The sequence below is a fragment of the Diuraphis noxia genome, unplaced genomic scaffold (assembly GCF_037042655.1).
Source record: "Diuraphis noxia isolate RWA-SAM2 unplaced genomic scaffold, SU_Dnox_SAM2 contig0002, whole genome shotgun sequence".
NCBI classification, from domain to species: domain Eukaryota; kingdom Metazoa; phylum Arthropoda; class Insecta; order Hemiptera; family Aphididae; genus Diuraphis; species Diuraphis noxia.
Genome location: NW_028301712.1, coordinates 44,203,973 through 44,227,222, shown reverse-complemented (window position 1 = coordinate 44,227,222; position 23,250 = coordinate 44,203,973). Strand labels below are relative to the sequence as shown.

General features: G+C 25.8%; 3 protein-coding genes and 1 long non-coding RNA gene across 4 annotated transcripts; 3 read left to right on the top strand and 1 right to left on the bottom strand.

Moving 5' to 3' along the window:
- The first annotated feature begins 4,682 nt into the window (after positions 1 to 4,682).
- Positions 4,683 to 6,815, top strand: LOC107170512 (uncharacterized). The gene is made up of 4 exons (XM_089220010.1): positions 4,683 to 4,915; positions 4,987 to 5,202; positions 5,329 to 5,551; positions 6,473 to 6,815. Exons 1-4 carry the CDS (start codon positions 4,896 to 4,898, stop codon positions 6,584 to 6,586), a joined length of 573 nt encoding a protein of 190 aa, XP_089076136.1. The 5' UTR covers positions 4,683 to 4,895; the 3' UTR covers positions 6,587 to 6,815.
- Positions 6,816 to 7,228: 413 nt separating this feature from the next.
- LOC149058504 (uncharacterized) lies at positions 7,229 to 12,924 on the bottom strand. Its single transcript, XR_016190356.1, has 3 exons — positions 12,783 to 12,924; positions 10,214 to 10,884; positions 7,229 to 8,175 (listed from the first exon to the last, which is right to left on the bottom strand). It is a non-coding gene; the product is annotated as an uncharacterized LOC149058504 (long non-coding RNA).
- Positions 8,857 to 16,121, top strand: LOC107170140 (uncharacterized). Its single transcript, XM_015520173.2, has 5 exons — positions 8,857 to 9,146; positions 10,944 to 11,081; positions 11,153 to 11,271; positions 12,791 to 12,991; positions 15,376 to 16,121. Exons 1-5 carry the CDS (start codon positions 9,079 to 9,081, stop codon positions 15,492 to 15,494), a joined length of 645 nt encoding a protein of 214 aa, XP_015375659.2. The 5' UTR covers positions 8,857 to 9,078; the 3' UTR covers positions 15,495 to 16,121.
- A 3,494-nt stretch (positions 16,122 to 19,615) lies between these two features.
- On the top strand, positions 19,616 to 20,745 carry LOC107170138 (uncharacterized). The gene has a single exon (XM_089220378.1). It carries the CDS (start codon positions 19,616 to 19,618, stop codon positions 20,729 to 20,731), a length of 1,116 nt encoding a protein of 371 aa, XP_089076504.1. The 3' UTR covers positions 20,732 to 20,745.
- Positions 20,746 to 23,250: the final 2,505 nt, after the last annotated feature.

Sequence of the window (23,250 nt, the reverse complement as noted above, 5' to 3'; positions counted from 1 at the left end):
TCGCTCCGCTCTGCAAAATCTAAAAAAGTGTTTTATTAAAATATAATATTCAGCGCTTCGGCCAAACATTTTTTTTTTAAAGTAGTAGAAGATCCCAAATAAGTTTTTCTTGTAATAATTTAAAAATATAAGAGTATCTTTATATTGATATTTCAAGTAAATATAAATTTAAATTAGATATTTAAAAAATACATTAATATTTATTTTAAACATATTGTAATTCAAAAAATATTATTTGTAGAAACATTTTATTACTATATGTATGTTATTATTTACTATAAACAGTTTCAAAACATTTAAATTAATTTCAAGTCAATCAGCCGCCTATTCATATACCTACTGTTATACGGTGCCTATGTCTGTATTAGGTATGAATTAATAATAACGTATATTATAATGTCAGTAAATTATATTATATGAAACAATATTTTAATACCTAAGCATAAGTTATAATATTATTATAATGTCTGCTATTTTTTTTAGGTAAAATCAGTTAAATTTGGCGAAAAATAAATTATTAACATCAATATAAATTTATAATAAAATGTCTTTAAAATATAGACTAACAAACCGTCTCTACTTAGAATCATTTTTCGTAATTATATAAAATTAATAATGATTTATCATTGAATTAAAATTTAACACATGCATTACACTTAAGTACTCATAAAGACAAGTCGTAGATAACTACATTCAACACATACCATACTGCAGAGAAACTTCCCTAATTTTTCGTATTTATAATTTAAATGAGAATAATGAAAAAAGAATATATACCTAATATTAATTGTTATTAGTATTTAGTAATATTTTTAGATTGTTATTATATTCGCACTTAAAATAAAATAAAAGTATTTTTTTTTTTACTAACAAAGCTTAAAATACATTTTTTTTTGCGGCTCTCTTTTTATATTATATAATTACTTATATAAAAATATGTATACAGTAAGCTATATATAATCTCAAAAAATACCCTTTGCCATCAACTACGTAATCATAAATAACTTTCTGGTACTTAGGATGACAAATGTTATTTTTATTTAACATAATAATGAAATCTTTTTTTTTCACCCATCAATTTGGCAAATGTTATGTTTGCGTCATATAAACTTTGAAATAGTATTTAAATTATAAATAATTATCAAATTCTGTTGTTAAGTTTACCAAAAAAAGTAAACACTTGTAAGTTAGTTTTAAGTTACCGATTTAATGCCTGAATGACTAATGATCCATTGAAATTTCAACTAATTTTCAAACATTCGTTGTGATTATTTGTTTAAAATTTATTATTAGGTACTTATCTTTAATTATTTACGTCATGCATAACAATTATTGGTGGGACAAGATCACAATATTACCTAATGATACAAGTAAACAACGATCAATAACAGCAAAATATAACTTACAAAACATAAACAAAATAAATTGGCATAATTTAAACTATATACTGGGGGTCATTACCACCATTCATTACTTAGAAATTAACTTCATTTTTAATTTATGAGCTCGTCTGTACACACAATAATGCACTAACTACCTTTTTTTTTGTGATTTCTTAGAAGCAATGAAGAAATAAGTCATCGATGAATTTGTGTTTTACCTTGGTACCTACCTGCAGCCTATGTGTCCAGATTACGAACAAAAATTGTTTTGCATAATTTGCAAAAATTGTTTTGCATAATTTGCAAAAATTGTTTTGTATAATTTGTGTAAATATTACTACATATACCTAAATATGTTTCCAATATTTTTTAATTATATCTGAGTATAGATTATGCATTGTTAAAAATCAAAATTTAAATAAGTATTTTACATTTTTAATGTTTCAAAATAAAGTGCTTAATTTTGCATATTTTGTCGTTTCTAGAGTATATTTTGTAAATGTTGGATATCAACAATGTTCTAGTAAATTAAATTCACAGCTTTTTTACAAATTACAATTAATCAATACTACTCACAAAAATGTATTATTGTGACATTAAAATTTAAATGCATAGGTACCTAGTAAAAGAAATAAAATATAATCTAAATAATATTAATGAATATGGAAGTATTAATTGTGCCAATAAAATTGTGTGTATAATACTAGTTTGATAAAAATATAATACCATATTATAATATTATGTAATATACATAAAATACGAAAAGTTAATTTGATACCTATAAAAGTGTTTTACATAGAATGCCACAACTCCATAGACATAATATGTTATGTTATGTTATGTCTATTATGTCTATGCATAACTCATAATGTTAAGTACTATCTTATGTTATCTATATACATTCAATATACTACTCATATCTACACTTATATTTTAGATCCTGAGCTGTCGTGCTGAGTTATTAATTATTATATAATGATGTGAATTTTTTCTTCATGTCTACGAATGTTTTTATTAGTTGATTAAGCGTGTGCTTCTTCTTATAAACCATAAATTCATATCATATCATTATCATATATCGCCAATATATATCAATATAATATTGATATATAATAATAATAATGTATTAATATATCAAGTACCTACATCATGCACAGTGATATATTAAGCAGGCAAGTATAGGTATAATATAGCCAAATAGCCATAAATCCTGTTGATAAACATAATAATATGGGTAGAATTATTATATTTAATAAATTATACTTAATATAGAACCTGTAGCTTGTTAAATTTACAAAATGATTATTTATAGTCCCACAGGTGAAAAATTATATACTTATTCATGTTTAAATTTGCACGTTATTGAATATTTTACGAAAAACAATTTTTAATTGTTGACAAAATTTAGTTAGGTACTAAGGGTGGCCAATGGCCATCAGGTCCGGTGATGACAGTAATTTAGAGGTTCGAGACTTGTTCATTGAAACATTTTCTTAAGTTACATCAGTTACTAGTCGGCACGCGGCGCCCTTTATAGAGTAATTTGAAGTGTTTTTTATCCGTTCTCTAATCTGGTAGTAGTACTTTTTTTGGCCAATTTTTTTGGTAATTTACCAGTCTTGAGACGAGACGAGTGATTTTCTACGACTTTCGTCTCCAATATATAATATTTTTAAGATTGAAAAACAGTGGTATACATTAAAAATGCTCATAACTCACTTAAAAATTGAATTATCGTAAAAAACCAACGTACTATCTTAGATAATGTTCTTACCATCAAGTTTCATAATAGGTCGATTCACTGTAATTTTTAAACTAAAGGAGCCACAAGTGTTCGACTGAGCGTAAATTTGCTATATTACGCACTGGTAAGACGGAGACAACAAATTCCACTGTTACGTACTCTTAATTATATAGTATTATGATATGTCCAGTGGCGTATTTTGGGAGATTTCTGGGGGGATGTCCAACATTTATTGAACCTCACTAACAAAATTTTAAAAATTATAAAACAATTATTTTCAACGTTATTAATGTTATTATTAATGATGTAAGGTATAAATACTCTAATCTGATAAACTGTAAACTTGATTTAAAAATAAACTATAAACTATATAGTATATACTTTCACAATAATTTCGTTGTATTGTATTTTCGCTGCGGCTTGCTAATATTTTTATTATCGTAATGACTCGATGAAATTCAAATAATTTTAAAATACCCCACTGGATATATGTCAGTTTCGTGGTTAATTGATTAGCAAATCAGCATGACTAGTTATTAATTAATCAACAATCAAAACATGGTAATAATACTAAATCGTGAGTATATCAAAAAATTTAAATTCGTCATCCAGTGATGTTGGTGTTACACTGTTAAATCGATACAATAATTGACAAGCTAAATTAATATAAAATGTTATGCACCATGAATTTTGATTTGTCCTGTTGCCGTGTTGGCCACAAAACACAATAATATAAAACGTATAATATTATTAGTTATTACAAATAATAGATATTATGCATATTATGATAGCTAGTATCTCATAATATGTATCTTATTAATTTAATTTATTACGGGCCTTTACTTGCCGATTTCTTAATTCGTGATCGTATAGATAGGTACCTAGGCGTGCGCAGACTTTTTTGGCAGGATGGGCCAAACCAATTATTATTAAGATATTTCATCAATTCAGTTTTTAAATTTTTCAATGTATGTAATTAATAATTATCATTGAAAATTGTAATTTGTAATTTTATTATTAAAGTTTCATGATAAAAATTTATTAGGTCACCATATGGCATATGTAGGTATAACAAGTAGAGTACGGCTCACAGGGTGGGCCATGGCTCACAAAATTATTTGTGTCGAGAGACAAGAACGTTTCTTATAAGACATACCAAAAACAATGATTTTGAAAAATAATTATATTCTTTGGTTTTTATCATCCCCCAAAAGAAAATCATAAATGCGCCAATGTACAAGTCACGATTAAAGATTTAATCGTGCAAGAACCTATTAAATGATTTACCTAGTACATAGTATAACGTATAAATAGTATAATCGATAATGTTCGATACTGTGTTTTATATGAATTTCTAATTTTTATTCCGCAAGGCACACTCGTGTAGTCTCCATTGACCTATAATAAATATAATTGACCTTTATAATGGGTTAATGGTAGCCTCGACTTGTAGTCTAAATAATAATTGTATAATCTGTTAATTTTTAGTGCGTTATCAGGTATTTTATCAGTTGCTTTATCAAAACACATTCTGTGATCAAAATATTATTATGCTTATCATTTCTAAATTCCGAATTCCAAAATCCAGCCACTTTTAGATTTTGATGTTGATTCGTTGATTGACTAGTGAGATCTGGTCTGGAAAGTTTCTGAAACAAGAATAGACTTGTTCAATTCATCTCGTAGTTAGCTAGATTAAATTGGCGTATTTATCTGCTTGCTAGATTTTGTTTTTCATCGAAAAATCAAATCACTTGGTTACTTATGAAATGGAAAACGAAGTTGAAATGTAAGAAATTAAAGATACCTAAAATATAACTTGTGCTTTTATTTTGTTATTATTAAACTTTGTATATTTAGACGCAAGGTTCAAGGGTTAGAACTAATCCTGAAATCAATAAATTGTGAAAAGTATATATCTAAATTTGAAAATCATGGAATTAATGAGCATACGTTAATTCAGTTGTCAGCGGATGATCTCAAATCCTTGGATGTTGATAATAAAGACATCAAAACTATTTTGAATGCAATTAATGTACTCAATAAAACATTGAAGCACAGTGAAACACGATTATCGTAAGTTGTTTGATCATTGATTAAAAACAGAAACATTTAATTATTATTGTTTTTCAAATGTATAATGCTATAATATATTTTATCAAACATACAATATCCTTATTATCATTCAAATATTTTTTATAGAAATGATGAAATTCAAAAACTACAATCTAACATTTGTGGCCAACTTGGATGCATTGCTTTAGCTTTAAATCATATATATAATTCAATCACTGATGATAAAAACAATTTAACTGACATGTTAATTGATAACCATATATCAGCAATTGATGCTGCTTTAATGTTAAAACCGTACATGAGAGCAGAAGAAAAAAACATTGAAAAAACATTAAAAGATGTTTTTAAGGTAATACAAATGTTACTTTATTCATTTAAGTTAGAAATGTACATTCTATGCTACAGAGTTTGAATTTCTTTTAAACATGTTCGCTTTATTTTACATAAAAACTAATAATAAATAAAAATTTGAATAAATTTAAATAAATTTAAAATAAAAAAATAAAATTGGCCTCAATAAAATTTTAATTTTGTTTGACGTATAACTAATAATTGTATAATATGTTTTTTAGGCCAAATATTAACATAATATATAATTACATACCACTGTAATTAGTTTTTAAGTAATACTTACTAACATAATTCTTTGTAAGTTAATAATTGTTATTTACTCTTCAATAAGAAGTATATTATTCATCATCACATCTTTTATGGAAGTTTAATTTGTTATTTAGGTTTATTACCTACGTTTATTTCACAATAAGTAATTTTATAAATACAATTTTTTTTTTTTGAATTGTTATTGATATCACAATTTTTCAAAAATTGATTATTTTTCTGATCTGTTGGTATAACTATTATAAACGAACATTTTTAAATATTTTTATCGGGTGGTGCTGCTGAGTGCCTGCCCACAAATGTTAAATTCTGTTACTTTATATTATATAAATATAAATTTAAATATTATAAATATATTATATAAATATCAAATTTGCTCATTGTACATAATGTTGTATAGATTGTAAATTACTTAAATAAATTTAAAAAAAAGTATATTTTTTTTTTTAAATTCAGTGTCTTTTACACACATTTTGAAAAAAAAAGATAATAAAAATTGAAAAATGAGCATTGAACATTAATTTTTCAAATTTAATTATCAAAAATGAATAGCAAAATAAAAAACGACATTTTGAATTCACATGACAAATTATACTCATTTGTTAACATTTATGTTTAATTTTCTTACTTTTTGTTTGATTGTGTATTTTAGATTAAAACAAGAAGTAAAACTTTCATGGTTACCACGGCAATGTGTGTAGTCCTTGTATTTGGTCTTACATTTCGACGTCTTAATTATTCTATCAACTTAAATGGTATATTCTAACTTTTAGCATTCCTCTATTTGGAGTTATGTATTATTTCAATTAAATATTGTATAATGTTATAATATTATTTATATTATTCTAAAGAGCAAAGACTATTCTTATAAATATATAAATTTAATTCCATTTTTGTTTATATTAAAAAGTTTAACTGCTTAGTTTTAGGTTTTTTTTTTGTGAAGTTTCTGTGCATAAAAAATTAATAATAATAAATTAATATTGTTCTTAAAATACTGTTCTTGATCCTTACCTTTCAGATTTATACAATGATTAATCATAAACCATCAACAGATTGTAGAGTTTTGGTATTTGGTACTTGTCTTATCTTAGTAAACAATAATGAAGTACTACAGCTATTACCTATTTTAAATAATTTACTGTTTCAGATAAACATTTAATGCTAAAAAAAAAAATAGTGGCAATATGAAACCATTAGTTAGGATTACATTATAATCTCTCGATTATTCTTTCTTAAGATAACCTTTTCAAAGTACTAACCGAAATCAATAGATAGGGCTATTTTAAAATTTTGAATTGTTTATACTATCATAAATAATGAAAAAATAAAACATACAATTTAAATTTATTCAGAAATAATTATTTAACAGTTTACTAATATTTGAAGATTTTTGTATTGAGTTTAGGATCCTAGGAATCAAGTACACATATTTTATTTAATACATTTAAATTAAATTATTAATTATTTATATCATTGTTATCATACATAATCAATTATTATATAAGGTTTTACAAATTTCAACACATTAAGAGTCTACTGTTTGTTATAGATTTATTTAATATTATGATGTAGATCATATTTTGACATACCAAAAAAACCTAAATTTTTCAAACCACTCCAATTTCCAAGATTTTTTTATACACTCATGTTTGATTATAATCACCTATATTCTATTAATTATGCATTTCAACTCTTGATAAATATTGAGGTTATTGTCACCTATATAGCCTCTCTAATAAATTATGTTGACTTGAATACTTCTAAGATTCCTTAATATATTATAGTATTCTATTTTTATAATCTGAACATTGATTATGTAATAAATGGATTCTAAAAAAAAAAAAAAAAAAAAAAAAGAAGTTGTAGATATACAGATATACCTACTGTTAGTGTAGATGTTTGATTTAATATTGTGTTTATGTATTTACATTATGTATTGTGACAAAGAAGTATACAAATTAATTAGATACATCTACATTTCAACAAATGAAGACTTACAAAAATATTTAGTCAATATTGTTAATTAAAATACTTAGCATAAGTTGGAGTCATCTAGTGCAGCGATTCCATTCATTTAACCATAAACCAAATAAACTTAAATTTACAATCATAATAATGAATATTATTTTTTCCAAGTCTAAATTAGTATTGTTGTTTCTTTCCTTTATAAATATTTTAATATTCTTACTCCTGTATACATTATATCATGTGTAATATGCTTCACAGAACACATCAAATAAAACTTAATATTAAATATTTCTTGGGGCTCCGCAAGAAAATACTTACCGAGAAAAGACTGAAAAAGTTCGGAATTTGCTGATCTAGTGAATCCACCAAATTTAGAAAAAGTACCTATACAATCAAAATATAATTTAATAATTATGATATTTTAATAACAAAAAAGTAAGGTGCGTTGCACTAATGCATTGTTGCAAATAATGCTGAAAATATATACATCTATTATGATTTATTTCACAATTTTTATTTTAAATGTATTTAAAATTATAGATTTTATATCTTAAGGCACAAATGCTTAATAAGTATAAAATAATAGACATATAAACATGAACAATCTAAAAAAGAAACCTCCCACTGATAACATAAATCACTAAGTAAGATTGTTAGGTCCTATTTACTTAGACCCAAGTTATATAATTAGCAGTTAGCAAAAAATAGTTTTTATTCATTGAATGGAATCGGGTATTTATGGATAAATATAATATGGTATAGTGTTTAGTTTATTCGTGTAGGATTTTTCATCATTGAACCAAAAAAATTACAACTGTCAATAAAAATGTTGTAGCTCAGTAAAATGTTTCTCATTAAGACATTAAATATTGCTTATAGTATTTTATTGTGAATCATATTTTTCATACTTTATAAAACACAAATATGATGACATATGTATATACTTTAAAGATTTACCCCCTGTCAAGATGTAAATTATAATATTAATAAAAGACCCCCAGCTAGGAGACCACATTGAGTCCATATGGCAATGGCATATTATTAACATATAAGTTTAAACGTTATTTAAAAACAAAACGATATGCATTATTATTATTGTCTGTTAGTATACAATCGTTTCTGTTCATCATTTAGTTATGAGCATACAATCATCCCGGATTTGTTGGATAACCTCTCAACGGCGACTGCTATAGGTATCATTTCTAAGTATAATCCGACAGTGAATTGCATAGTATATCTTTCATATTCATTTATACGAAAATTTATTTTTACGTCCGAATTTGTGCAATGAAACACATTTTTAATATCAATAACATGCTAGAAAACAATGATGAAGATTCGTCGTGCTATTGCAAGTAATGATTTTTAGATTTTATTTTAATACAAGAAAAATTAAAACTAAAATATTCCATAGTATCAAACTATCAACTAGGTATTTTGGACATTGTATTTTTTTATTACATGTGTACCTAATACTATAATAATTAAGTAACAACAAAAAATAACAAATAGTAATAAGTGTCTCAATAGTCAATAGGTAGGTACCTATTTAAGCCTTCACTAACCATACCACCTACTATAATTAGGTACCTATACTAGACGAGTACCTTGTAGGTACCTACAATTTTACAGCTTAAATACGCGTAGGGGAATACTTTTGATTAAAATAAAAACCTAGGTAGGTACTTATTTGTAAAACTTCTCATTAAATTCCAAGTGTATATTTGTAATTCATATTGATTAGTTACGGTTCATATTATTTCATAAAAATAAAATTCAGATATAAAAAATTCAGAACTCAGAAAGCAGATATTAGGTATTTACATTTTTTAAGTTAGTACCTACTTGGCTGTTGTTCATTAGTAAAAAATAAATAAGCTATATAATTCATTTGCACATATTTAACTTTCTACAAATTTATAATTACCAGGTATTCATTTTCTCACAAATATTACGAACAATATAGACCTTTATTGGCTTTATTCTGAGATATTATTTAACTAAGTATAGGGTGTTCAATGTAAATAACTTGCGTAGTTCCAAATTGTTGAATTAGTAATTACCGATGATGGAAAATCATTATACATTTATACCCATACAACATTTATAAGGCTTACGAATTTCTGCCTAATTATATCCTGGTGACATAAACTTGTGAGTTTGAAAATACTTAAAAATGATTGAGCTATTTAATTTCGTATACCTTTTAAATTATTATTATTATTAACATTGTTCTCAACTACATCAATAAAAAAAAAAAAAATGTTTAAGGCTATCTATAATATACCAAATGACTATAGTTGTTAGTTATTTCTGATTGTAGTACCTAAGTACATAGTAATTAATATTTTAATACATATAGTTGAATCTCGTCGAGACCCGACTGTTATACTATAATAACGTATAATATTGAAATAGTAACCTGAATCTCCAGAAGTCCAGAGTTTGATTTTTTTTTTTTGACAGTTGTACCTACGTCTTCATTTGTTTTTTTCTTAATATATCGATTCTCTGCTCGATTTCGTTTCTTTTTTTATTCTTTATTTTTTTTTTAACAATAAAACTATATGTATATGGTTTAAAAATCAATATTTTATAAATAATGGGTGTAAATAATTTATAATTGTTTGTACTCGTTTCATTTGAAAAAAGCTACACACTTGCCTTAAGAGACTCTTACAAACGTACAACATAGCAAAAACTGTTTTATGTGAAATAGAACTACATTACTCAAGCTGTAGTCCAAGCTAAGCAATCAGATTTTCACACTATAATGAGGAGAACATTAACTATGCAATATCGTTTTTATTTTTTGATAGTTTCAAAAAAAAAGTTATTTAAGTTTGAAATAATTTATTTTATATTTTAAATTTCAAATGAGATATGTGCATTTTTAGTTTTTAATATTTCAGATACCCATATCTTGTTTGAAAATAAAAATATTAAAAATATCGTTGACACTTTAGCACTGATAATGTTCTTATCTAAAAGTTTTATAATAGATCAATTTACTTGAAAATTAAAACTAACAGCACAGTATTGAAAATAGTGAACGAAAATTTGCACAAGACGTAGACAACAAACCCATAGTCACTGGAACAAAAATTAATCATTATTCATTAAATATATTATATTTGAATAATTATCATTAGGTGGGAAAATTGCGATTTGTACATGAATAAAACAGAACTACCAAAACATGTGATAAACCACGTAGTTCCAGAATCCCAAGGGCTGTTCTATTGCAAATGGAAAAGTTGTACGAGAGGAGACCGAGCTTTTAACGCCAAGTAGATTTTTTTAAACTCATTTCACTATGAAATGTTATTTTTTCGGCACTTTAAGTAGATATCTTTTCAAGGTACAAGATATTAGTTCACATCCGCACTCATACAAACGACAAGCCGCATCAATGCTACATATGCAGTAAAAGTTTTACGCGAGCCGAAAATCTAAAGATCCACGCTCGTTCGCATACAGGTGCGTACAATATTTCAATATTTGTGGCCTTGTGGGTACTTATTTCATTACTGCGCCACTATGGTTAGGTTATTATTATTATGCATGTTTAGAGAACAATTTAATTGACTTTCTATAATAAGTAGACCATTAATATATACTATATATAATATAATCTATATTATGTTACAGTGAATTTCCGCAGTAGTCGGTTATACATGCAGGTAGCCGGTAGGTAGTAGGTAGTAGCTAGGTACCCAAAATGGCAAAATAATGCTCTAGAATCAGTCTAGATCCATGTCAGATTTCAAGACTTAATAATCTGTATCTGTAGGTTTTAACTCGTGTATTATGTATAATATTGATAATATATTAATATATATATATATATATATAATATATATATTATATACATACTGCATACACGATACACATAGACACTAGTTAGACTAGTTAGTATTTAGTAGTTAGGTTGATAGGTACGAATTACCATACTAAGTTTTGATGATACATTGAAAAAATGAAAATATAAATAGATATTCTAATTTCGTATAAGTTTATACAAGGTACTAACAAAATATAATGGTATATTGGTATGTATATGGTCTAAAATGTATATTCATCACTCAATGATTTCCTATGTTATACAATTCACAGAATTGTAACGTGACGTGTTCTAGTCATTATATATAATATATATAGGGCTTTAGGTATCAGAATTCAAGAAGAGTCTGTAGTTTAGATTCTTATACCGGAAAAACTATTCAAAATAATTAGTTCATACAAGAACGATTAAAGGGAGGCATAGTCTATTAAAATTTTAAAAATGCATAATAAAAAATTAACTAGAATTTATATTACGAAAAAAAGAGAAGGGAAAGCCGGACACCCGCAGGCAAATGCATTTCAAGAAGCAAAAAAAAATTGTTTTTAAGTATACACTATACAGTATAGGATGCAGTGGATGCACACAGCTGAAAACTGCTGTCTGTAATTTCCAGATCATTATACCGAAAAAACTTCCATTTAATAATCCAGAAAACCCATTTTTTTTTCAAATTCTTCCATCATAAGATATGGGTTTTTTCCATTTGAGTACTTTCTTCTCACCTTGTACATACAAATATTTAGAGTTTTTACCATGTGATCTAGCTACATCCATATGTTTCAATTCGAGGTGCATTCCCATTCTTTTTTATGGTCGACATTCTTTCATTTAATAATCCAGAAGTCTTTTTCATTTGAGCACTTATTTTAAACAATCATAAACTTATAAATGTACTTCTTCCCAAAAGAAATATATCTATTTAATTATTATTTATTATTAATAAACACATCGATAATACACAATTACAAACGATTTAAATATTAATCAAAAACATAAATTTTTTTTTTTTGACGTTTATTATTGTTTATTTGTTTGTAAATTATAATCTCAACTAATATTTATATTGAGTATTGTATTTATAAATATACAATCTTAATTTGTAACCATTATAAAATGTGAAATTTGAAATTTGAAATGTACATACCTACACAGGCGAGAAACCTTATGTTTGTTCAGTGAACGGATGCAACAAGGCATACTCCAATACGAGTGATCGTTTCAAGCATACCCGAACGCACTTCATCGAAAAACCATACGCTTGTCGAGTAGAAAGTTGTCTGAAAAGGTATACAGACCCCAGCTCTTTGCGAAAACATGCAAAAACTCATAATCATCAAGTTAAGGTGATACTGAGTACGTATATTGTTTATTTCTACAATTAATAAAGCACAGTTATCATAATATTCATCCATAAACTTAGCTAACTTGAAAATGTACTTTAATAATACAATTTATTATCGTCATTATTTTAAATTCAAAGTTATTAGAGAATTATGTAGGTACCTCCAACGTAAGTAAACTTATACTACTATATTATATATTTCACTTGTTAGTTGTTAAGAATATTAAACTAATATAACACTCGTTTGACAGCTATCAGCAATTGGAATTTGAAATGTTAAAGGTCGAAGGGAAATTTAAAATCTCAAGTACTCTAAATATTATAATGATGTTACCTATGTCATTGAACTTGTATTAAGATTATAGTTAACCATAATAAAATACAGTTATAGCTTAAATAGGTTAAACTAATATTTGTTTAGATAGGATACTCGTATATTAATATAATATGCACTGATTGGATAAATAAAAAATTTCGTTTTTTTTATTTAGATTCTGAGTGGAGTCACGAATCATGAATGTAATAAATTAGTTTTACAATGATGTTAGTGTAATTTTTTTATGATTGCAAATGTTTAAAGCTTCAATTTTTTCAACTTTGAGGTCTTGAAATTGACGATTTGTAAGTTGTATCTAACTTTTATTTTGGGAAAAATTAAAATATTTAGAAAAACTTAAATAGACTCTACAAGAGTGTTTAAGATTATTGATAAAATTGGATGATCAAAACATAAAATACGATTTCTGTTCAAACATTCCACAATTATAAAAATGTCTATTTTCTGTACGCTACAAAATTTTCTAAATTACCACCACTACATGGTCTTCCACGTATCTCAGAATTTTTGAATGGATTTGAATTTTCGGAAAATTAGATAAACTCTATATAACTAAAACTGTCTATACATATTATGTTATTTGTACGAGACATGAACCTATTGATACCATATTTTACGATACAGGGTTGTAATTTAGGTGAGATGAGGGGGATATATTATAATCTCAGAGCCTTTATGAAATAAATATAAGTTGATATAACTAATGAGCGTATCGACTCCGCCGAATTTTTTTACATATTGATTCCCGCGGACATCGACTATCATCCGCTATATCCACTGAATATTAACAACAAATTTGTACTCGTAACAAAATAAGTTAAAGTAGAATATATGACCAAATATAATCAATAGATTCCCTTGTATATAACTAGCTTTAAACCACTATTTTTTTTACCATACCTATATATTTAATATTTTACTTATATTATTATTTGCAATAATTAGTGATATTCATTTAGATTACATGAAATTAACTGTATTTTTTATTATTTTGAATAATATATTATACCTATAAATCTATTTAAAAATATGAGGTAGGTATTTGAGTTATATTATTTTATTATTTTAATTATTATTGTCCTTTTCAGACTACAATGTTTGAATTGTTTTTTGAAATATTTTTATCGGTTATTGTTTAATAATCAGAATCGATATAAAAAAATATCTGGCGGAATTGATAGCCGGTGGAATTTATATTAAAACGGCGGAGTCGATAAAACCCCTAACTTATTAGTTACTTCAATAATAATAATATATTATGCATTTTTTTTTCAAAAATAAATAGTTCACCTTCCATCTATTATATTACTAATAAGTAATAATATCTATGATCAAATAAATCATAAAATGTCCTTAGAAATAAATACTGACACCGTTTCCGTTTAGAATCGTATATGCAATGATTTATAATTTAATTCATATAAAATATAAACACATTTCTTACCGAGACCTACTCAACGACAACAAATAAACTCGAAAAGTTGAAACCTTACCTGAACTTCTATTTTTTATGTGTTAACATCTTTACCCCCCCCCCCCTCTCCAAAAAAGATTGTGTGTTAAATGTTAAAGAAACGGTCTTGAATTAGTAAATTCGATGTCACGAATGTCATGAAATAGTGTAACGGAAGTTGCGTTCGAAATCGTTCAACTGAATAGCTCAAGTTTACATAGGCATGGCGACATAGTGCATGTACTGTACCTAATGTAAATATCACATGATATATTCTTACTATTATTAATCATGTTATTATTATCATAAAACGTATTAATATTATTATTATGTATACTTCATAAATTATAATATTAATTGTTATTTACTTCACCCATAAGTCAACCAACATTTTATTAACAGGCTAAAACATCAAAATTCAGCGTCAGAAACTAAATCTGACACACATATTTTTCATTTATTATTATTATTTAGGTATACTTTGTCATTCATAGTTTTTTGATGTAGGTAATGTATAGATTATATAATTTATGATATCGTAGAACGTAGAATATAATATTAATGTAAATATGTTGTTATGACGTTAAACAATGATTAATTTTCAGCACAAGATACGAATCCATGCTGTTCTTCTTCGGTCTTCATAACTCCTACTTATTCTACATATTCCACTCCCGACATTATTGACCAACCATTAGATTTGTCAATTCGTTGGAAAAAATAAAGATTGTACTTAAAGGTAGTATTTAATGTTTTAGTGCAAATATTACAATATTATTCAACTATGTTTATGAATTTATTATAATAATTTACTGTACATACTTTTACTTCTATTTTTTATTATTATTATTACTGTACACGAATGTTTAAATTTATTGATTTAAATAAAAAATATAAAAATTATTTTCCATTGTTAAATCAGAAATTAGCTTCCTATATGTATAATACAATAATATAATATTTAGTGTTGAACAGTATCGTAAATATTCGATATCTATAATGAGCACCTAATAAAATAATAAAGTAATGCAGTATATTATTTTATATGTCAGAAATTACAGTACATAATTTAAAATTCTTATTTACTATAATTAATCAATTTTTTTTTGGATACAAGACACTACATGTAACCAATGTGTACAAACTTATTAGTCATCTTTATAGTGTTGTCTGTCCTCTGGGTCACTATAAAGATCTGACCTACGGGCTACTACTGCTATACTGATACTTAAATATTATAAATAGACACTTTTTTATGATTATAATATTAACCTTAGCTTAGATATGCTTTAACATATTCCTCACATGTATTTGAATTTTGAATTATAATAAATTCAGATATATAACTTAATTTTTTGTAAGTTAGTTTAATATAATATTTTGTATTATATCTATTTACGTATTTACCATAAATTAATTTTTTTTAAAGTCAATATAAACTTATATACGTAGTTCGTATGTCGAATGTAGCAGATGGTATATAATTACAAGTAAAAATGAATCATTCGTATTTCGTAATCAAAAGACTCATTAACAGCATTTACGAGTATATTAAATATATGAACCTACATACTTATAGTTTTTACGTGCTGCAGTTACAGTGATTAGACATGCACTTTATATAATACGATTATATCAATATGTTTTTATTGATTAAAAAACATATTGGATATTGTAATTAAAAAAAATATAAAGAAAACGATTAAATGATTTCAAGAAAATCATTCATAACGAATACGCTTTTTTATTGTTTATTATAATATTGAATTTTATTACTTCTTAGTACCTATTTAATATAGAGGTACTGGTGTACGTATAGTTTTATTACAAATATTTTCAATGTTAGCATAAATTAAATATAAATATTTTTAAACTATAACTCTATAATGAATAATAAAAAAATGGTAAAGCACGATTCCATACATCTTATCATTTTTAAAAACACGATTTCGTACGATTTTTATCAAACAACGATATGTCAAAATTATCTCAAAAACAAAATGAAAATTGTTTAAAAATAATTATAATTTTATATCTTGGTACTTATTACAAATATTTTTTTATATATTTATGAATCAAATATTAGTTATATTCGTTGATTATGTGATCTAAATGATATTTGTCGTTTAAGGCATGAGTTAGGATAGAAACAAAAATTTATCTGATAAGTGTATTGGTATTATATAACGATCTAAACGATTATATCGCTGTTGTACGTTATAAGTACCTATATAAATGTTCCCAAACAGACGACCTAGATTTTACCATCAGGTTTTTAATATATATTTATAGAGAGAGAGAGAGAGAGTTAGATAGTAGTAAACTGACAGGGACATTTTTCGACCGCATCAACTTGGTACGCTGAGCGCCAGCTCCGGCATACTGCGCTTGGAGCCTTGGAGGAACACTGCAGCGACTGGCCGGCAAAATCTGTTGTCTTTTTGGACTCAGTTAATAATAAAAAGTTAGTAGCAGGCAGCTACCTAAAGCGAAAAATGTTGTAGTGTATTATTAAAAAAACACCAAACGTATAAAAAAAATTGGAAAATTAATTACTTACTTTATATTTACGAAATTTTTGTGCATCGTATATGGTATACCGTATACCTATATTGTTTGGGTTCATTATAATTTATAATCATTATTAATATATAGTAGATGTATAAGAACATTAGAAACTGTATGGGTTTTGAGAAAATGTATTCAAACATATAGGTGGCAATTCGTATTTTTGTGTGTAGGTACCTACATCTGTAGCAAACTGTTCAACAAAACGTGAATTTCCATGCTTAAAACGAATAAAAAAATACTTGCGTTCACAAATAACACAAAAAGATTAAGCAGCATGGCAAATCTATCAATTCAGTCAATCTTCTTGTTTCATTTTCATGTGAAGATATTATAAAATCATTTGTAAATCAAAAAGCAAAACGTCAGCTTTTAATAAAGTTAAAATAGTTAAGTTAAGTTTAAATGTAGTATAGATTAGTTAAGATGTTAATGTTAAACATCTGTTTTGTATGCCTTTTAATTTGTGTTTTAAAAATAAAGTCTTTTATTATAAAAATATTGTAATTTGTAGTGTTTTACTTAATGTCCCTAATAATGGTTATATTTTTGTTTTATTATTGTTATTTTATAATTATCATGATACGATAACATGATATCTGATATCGATACAGAATACATAATCAATAAAGTAGCTAGTACTTTTGTCTAAAACATTAACTAAAGAATACGTTTATTAATTTATTAGTTATAAATATATTTGTGTAACTAAATTTGAGCATATATGTTTTTCATAAAGGCCCGACATAGATACAGATTTCACGGGCCGAATTTCTATAAATACGTAAACTTATACATTCTAAATTCTAATATATTAAAATATATACAGATCACAGATCATGTAACGTATAAAGTTTTAATCAGAATTATTGTAAGTCAAATATAAGTATCTACTTGTATAAAAATGTGCTTTGCAGCATATAAATCCAAGCTATAATCAAAATCATTCTCACCACAGAATGCTATATTATACTAACATTACTAACTACAACCTTCAATGACTAGGTAACAATCATAAAGACTTTTTTTTTCTTTTTTTGATTAAATTACTAATCTTTCTATAGTAAGTAGGTTTCATACTAAATATTGCATATTTTTAATCGATACTCAATCAGTAGTAATCACTATTTACAAACAATTCTTAGTTACGTTCGTTTATTAAAATAAAATAAATTTACTCATGGCAGTTAAATATAATTTAAATATGATTATATGAACAAAGTAGGTATATATTATACCGACGCACTTAATTTTACAAATTTGAGCAAATGAACATAATATATTACCACAGATTATTTTCTGTTTTTGTGAAAAAAACTTTATATCCACACTGAAGGATTTTTGTTAAGACTACTGTATATATTATAATTATATTATGTACTAATATAAGGGGTGAGGCCAGTGAGAGGTATTTTGTACAAAAATAACAATACAAGTTCCTAAATCTTATAGTTATTAGTTATAACATGTTCATTTATAAATCTTAACCATAAATTCAGTAATTTTTTTCTTAAATGGTAACACCTATATTAATTTCTACCTTATTTGAACCTATTTCTATGATTAATAAGCAATTACCTTTATGGCTTTATGGTTTTATAGGTATAAAAAAAAGCATAAATTATATTAAATTCTTGTTGTACGCAATAATGATTTTAATCTCATAACTATACGTATATAAAAACCTACGTATAATGTATAATTTAGTACATATACATACCAAATTAAACTATTACAGTAAAAATAATTGAAAAAATGTATTGTGATTTTATGAGATTAACCATTGTTTAGTGCATGAACAATTTATTTTTAACAATAAAATACTAAGAAAAAACCTATTTTCTTAAACTAAAAAATATTATTTATTCCCCATTGATAAGGTAACAATAAAACGTATTTAAGAAGTGTGCCCTACGAGATGGAAACAGTGTTTTTCTAGTTCGTAAAACAGTTAGACAAATCAAGCTTTCGATTATTTGTATCTACATTTCTTTGGTATAATTTCATTAAAATTTAAAGGTTAGTCGACATTTTATAAATATTTGATTTATTCATATTCATAAACTCTTTATAATATAATATTTTATTCAACTCAATATAGACTTGATCTATAAATGGTTAAATATTTACATAAAAATCTATTTTTGATTTTCAATATTGAACTATCTAGTTTGTACTTGTATTGTAATTTCTTTAAATAATAATAAGCTCCAACATTGAATTTCTATACCGTATAACCAATTATATTTTAATATTTGTATTACATTTTTAACAGAAATGAATAATGGTATGCATTTATTTCTACTTCTTTTGAGCATCAAGGCATATTCACAATTTACGTTAGCGTCAGGATTCGTCATCAGGCAGTCTGGAAATAATGATCCCATGGCAGTATCCACCGTAGATACTTTGAACAAAAAATATAAATTAAAAACATCGCGTAAGATGAGAAGATTTTGTAAATTATTTCCAGATTACAAATGGTGTCGATCCGATGACAATCCAAACACAACTACTTTCAATTCGACACCTATAATTAATACCGAAATTAATACTAATTCTACGTCTGTCGAATTTGGAAACGAGACAACCGATGGTAACGTATCTAATCATAATAGTACACATTTTATGGTATCCAGTACAGAAACGTCACCGACGATGACTGTTATTAACAACTGGACTACTCTTGATAACGAGTCATTTGAATTAATTACTATTAACGCATCGTCAGAAACAACACTTTACGATTATGAAAATTTAACTACACTGCCCATGACAGATTATACCGACGATGAGATAAGCGTTCCCATTACTTCGAAATCAACTACTAACTACGAGCCAGATAGTACTGCGACTACCACTACTAAAGTTATGGATAACGTGACCCTTATTGAGACCACGACAGCAGTTTCTACAGATTATACTGATTCAACGATCGACTCCATTGAATTTATGACCACTACTGAAATCTTGGATAACGTGACCCTTATTGAGACCACGACAGCAGTTTCTACAGATTATACTGATTCAACGATCGACTCCATTGAATTTATGACCACTACTGAAATCTTGGATAACGTGACCCTTATTGAGACCACGACAGCAGTTTCTACAGATTATACTGATTCAACGATCGACGCCATTGAATTTGCGACCACTACTGAAGCTTTGGATAACGTGACCCTTATTGAGACAACAACTGCAGTTTCTACAGATTATACTGATTCAACGATCGACTCTATTCAATTTGCGACCACTACTGAAGCTTTAGATTACGTGTCCCTTATTGAGACAACGACAGAAATTTCTAAAATTCATACTAATATCTTCTATGCAATTTATTTCTATATTAAGCGGACTATTAATAATTTTTTTAATTATATTTTTAATTAAATGATATTTTATTGTTTTAATTTAGGTCATTTTATTCATGTAAGCTAAACCATAATTATATATAAAATAACGAATAGGTATTTAAAATTTTAGAAACAAACCAATTCGGTTTACATGAATAACTGTTAACAATTATGATATTAGTAATTGTATCTCTATTTAGGCTATACAAATGATAGTACATATGCAAGATATTCGTGCACCAGCTGTGAAGCGCACATTAATTAAATTATGTTTAAATATAGGTAATGTCAATAAAAATACCTGACCGGTATTGACATAATAATATAATATAATTTACAAAATATAACCGTAATCATATAGCTACTAACCACACAGTAAAGAGTACATGACATACCATTTATATACTGTACTCAATAAGCATAAAGTCAACAAATCTAAAATCAGTCAATCTACATTGGAAAAAGTATAATACTTATTGTATTAAGGTAAATGGAGAATATTTCATTTAAATTAGGTAATTAATTGATGTGACTTGACGTCTTGGATTAGGGAAATTGTCCCATTTCTGAGATCTGAGTTCCCATTTAAGATAATTAAAAATAGCTATTAATATCTTTTATTTTATTCATAGGTACAATAAAAAATTTATATTTTTTCCAAGAATTTAGTATGTTATAAAAACACAATCGATGCATTAGCCACTATCATTATTCAATCACCAGTTATGATGTATTATACTTATACTGTATAAAAAAAAAGATATCATGTATTATATATTATGTATAATATGTTTTATAAAAAGTAATATTCATATGTTATTTTATTATAAAATATTCGTTATGTTCAGCTAAGGAAAAATTATGAAAATGTAGTTTGAAAACCAAATACAATAAATTGCTCGTGAAAACTGTTTTCGTCATTTTTAAATTTTTTATAACAAATTAAAATTATTTTACATATAGTATCTACAAGGTTATTGTAAGGTTAATACAGGGGTCTTCAAACTACGGTCCACAAAAAAGTTATCACCAGACCTCAAAGGACAGTATAAATAATCTAAAAATATATGTAAAATAAAAACCATTACCACGTGCACCTATCAATTATCACAATTATATATAACTTATATAAAAGAAATATTTTTTAAATATATGTAAAAAATATATAATTCTATAAAACTAAATATTATTTGTGTTTGTACACTTTTAGCCCACTTAAAGCTTTTGATATTTTATGTGGCTCTTGAAATAAAAGTTTGGAGGCCCCTGAGTTAATATAATGTTGTATTATGTAAGTATAAAGTATTCAAATACTTTTAAAAAGTAATGAGAATATCTGATCTTTATTATCACAGATTTTATTACAATTTTTAGAAGAAGAAGTAGAATTTTTTGACTTCGGACTATTTTACTTAGATTCTTGTGCAATACTTCAATAGTAACCACAATATTAGTCCAGTTTCACATAATACTAAAAAAGTTCTCAATTATTTTTCCAAGACAATAAATAATAATAATAAGTTTTCACAAAATTATAAATTATAATAAATTACATATTTACATTGATCTTTTCTATATATATATATATCCTGCTATACACAAATTCATATCACATGAAAATATTATAAGTTCCATAAAATTCCGTTCTGGTTTGGAAACGGAAATAATTTGGTTTCATAAAATTTTCCAAAACGATAGATAAACACTGAAATAACACAATACACTAGGAAGATTAAGGGGTCTATAATTTTTATGTAATGTTTTATAATATATAGCTAGGTATATAATCTAAATGTAATATAGTTACTTTTTTATAGATCATACAATAAACGAGACGTTTATACATTATTATTACCTTATAATATTCCTAAAACGATAGAAAAATATGATCATCAAAATTGTATATAATACCGAGCTATGTCAACAATCAACATGATGCGATATGTAATTCGATTTAGCACATTATGGTACATTTATACATTTATATAGAACGTTTAAGTTTACCCGCAAACAGTGAATTACGTGCAGTGCCGGCAGTAGAGTCATTGCCACCCTGGGCGAGTAAACAAATATGCGCCCCTCCCCATATAAATAGTAGTAGTTTTATTTTAAATTAAAAATTCAAGTGCCATAATTTTATGGTTTCTTTACTTACGTCAACAAATCAAATTTAAAGAACATCACTTATGCTTATTGTACTACTTATAAATAAACATATTATATTGTATTATTTCATATATAAAAAAAAAAACAATCAAAAAAATTCATATTATATTACAATTAACATTTATTTATTTATTTTATTATTTATATTAATTTTAATAAAAAAAAGAAGATTCTAAACCTTAATTGTTTTAAATTTTAACATTATATCATTGAGGCGCCCCCCCTTTCAATAAGCGCCCTGGGTGTAGGCCCAGGTCGCCCACCCCTAGCGCCGGCCCTGATTACGTGTACCAATGAATAATAGATGAACGAGATAACCCCCCCACATCAATTGTATTTTTGGACGAGTCACAATTTTCTTTAGACATTTGACTATAATATGAAGTTTTA

Bases quoted from the DNA above. Each gene is read 5' to 3' on its own strand.
- LOC107170512 (XM_089220010.1), top strand. From the start codon at position 4,896: ATGGAAAACGAAGTTGAAAT. The intron at 5,203-5,328 runs GTAAGTTGTTTG...TATTTTTTATAG, and splicing joins CACAGTGAAACACGATTATC to AAATGATGAAATTCAAAAAC. The intron at 5,552-6,472 runs GTAATACAAATG...TGTGTATTTTAG, and splicing joins CATTAAAAGATGTTTTTAAG to ATTAAAACAAGAAGTAAAAC.
- LOC107170138 (XM_089220378.1), top strand. From the start codon at position 19,616: ATGAATAATGGTATGCATTTATTTCTACTTCTTTTGAGCATCAAGGCA.
- LOC107170140 (XM_015520173.2), top strand. From the start codon at position 9,079: ATGAAACACATTTTTAATATCAATAACATGCTAGAAAACAATGATGAA. The intron at 11,272-12,790 runs GTGCGTACAATA...ATACCTACACAG, and splicing joins CCACGCTCGTTCGCATACAG to GCGAGAAACCTTATGTTTGT. The intron at 12,992-15,375 runs GTACGTATATTG...ATTAATTTTCAG, and splicing joins TCAAGTTAAGGTGATACTGA to CACAAGATACGAATCCATGC.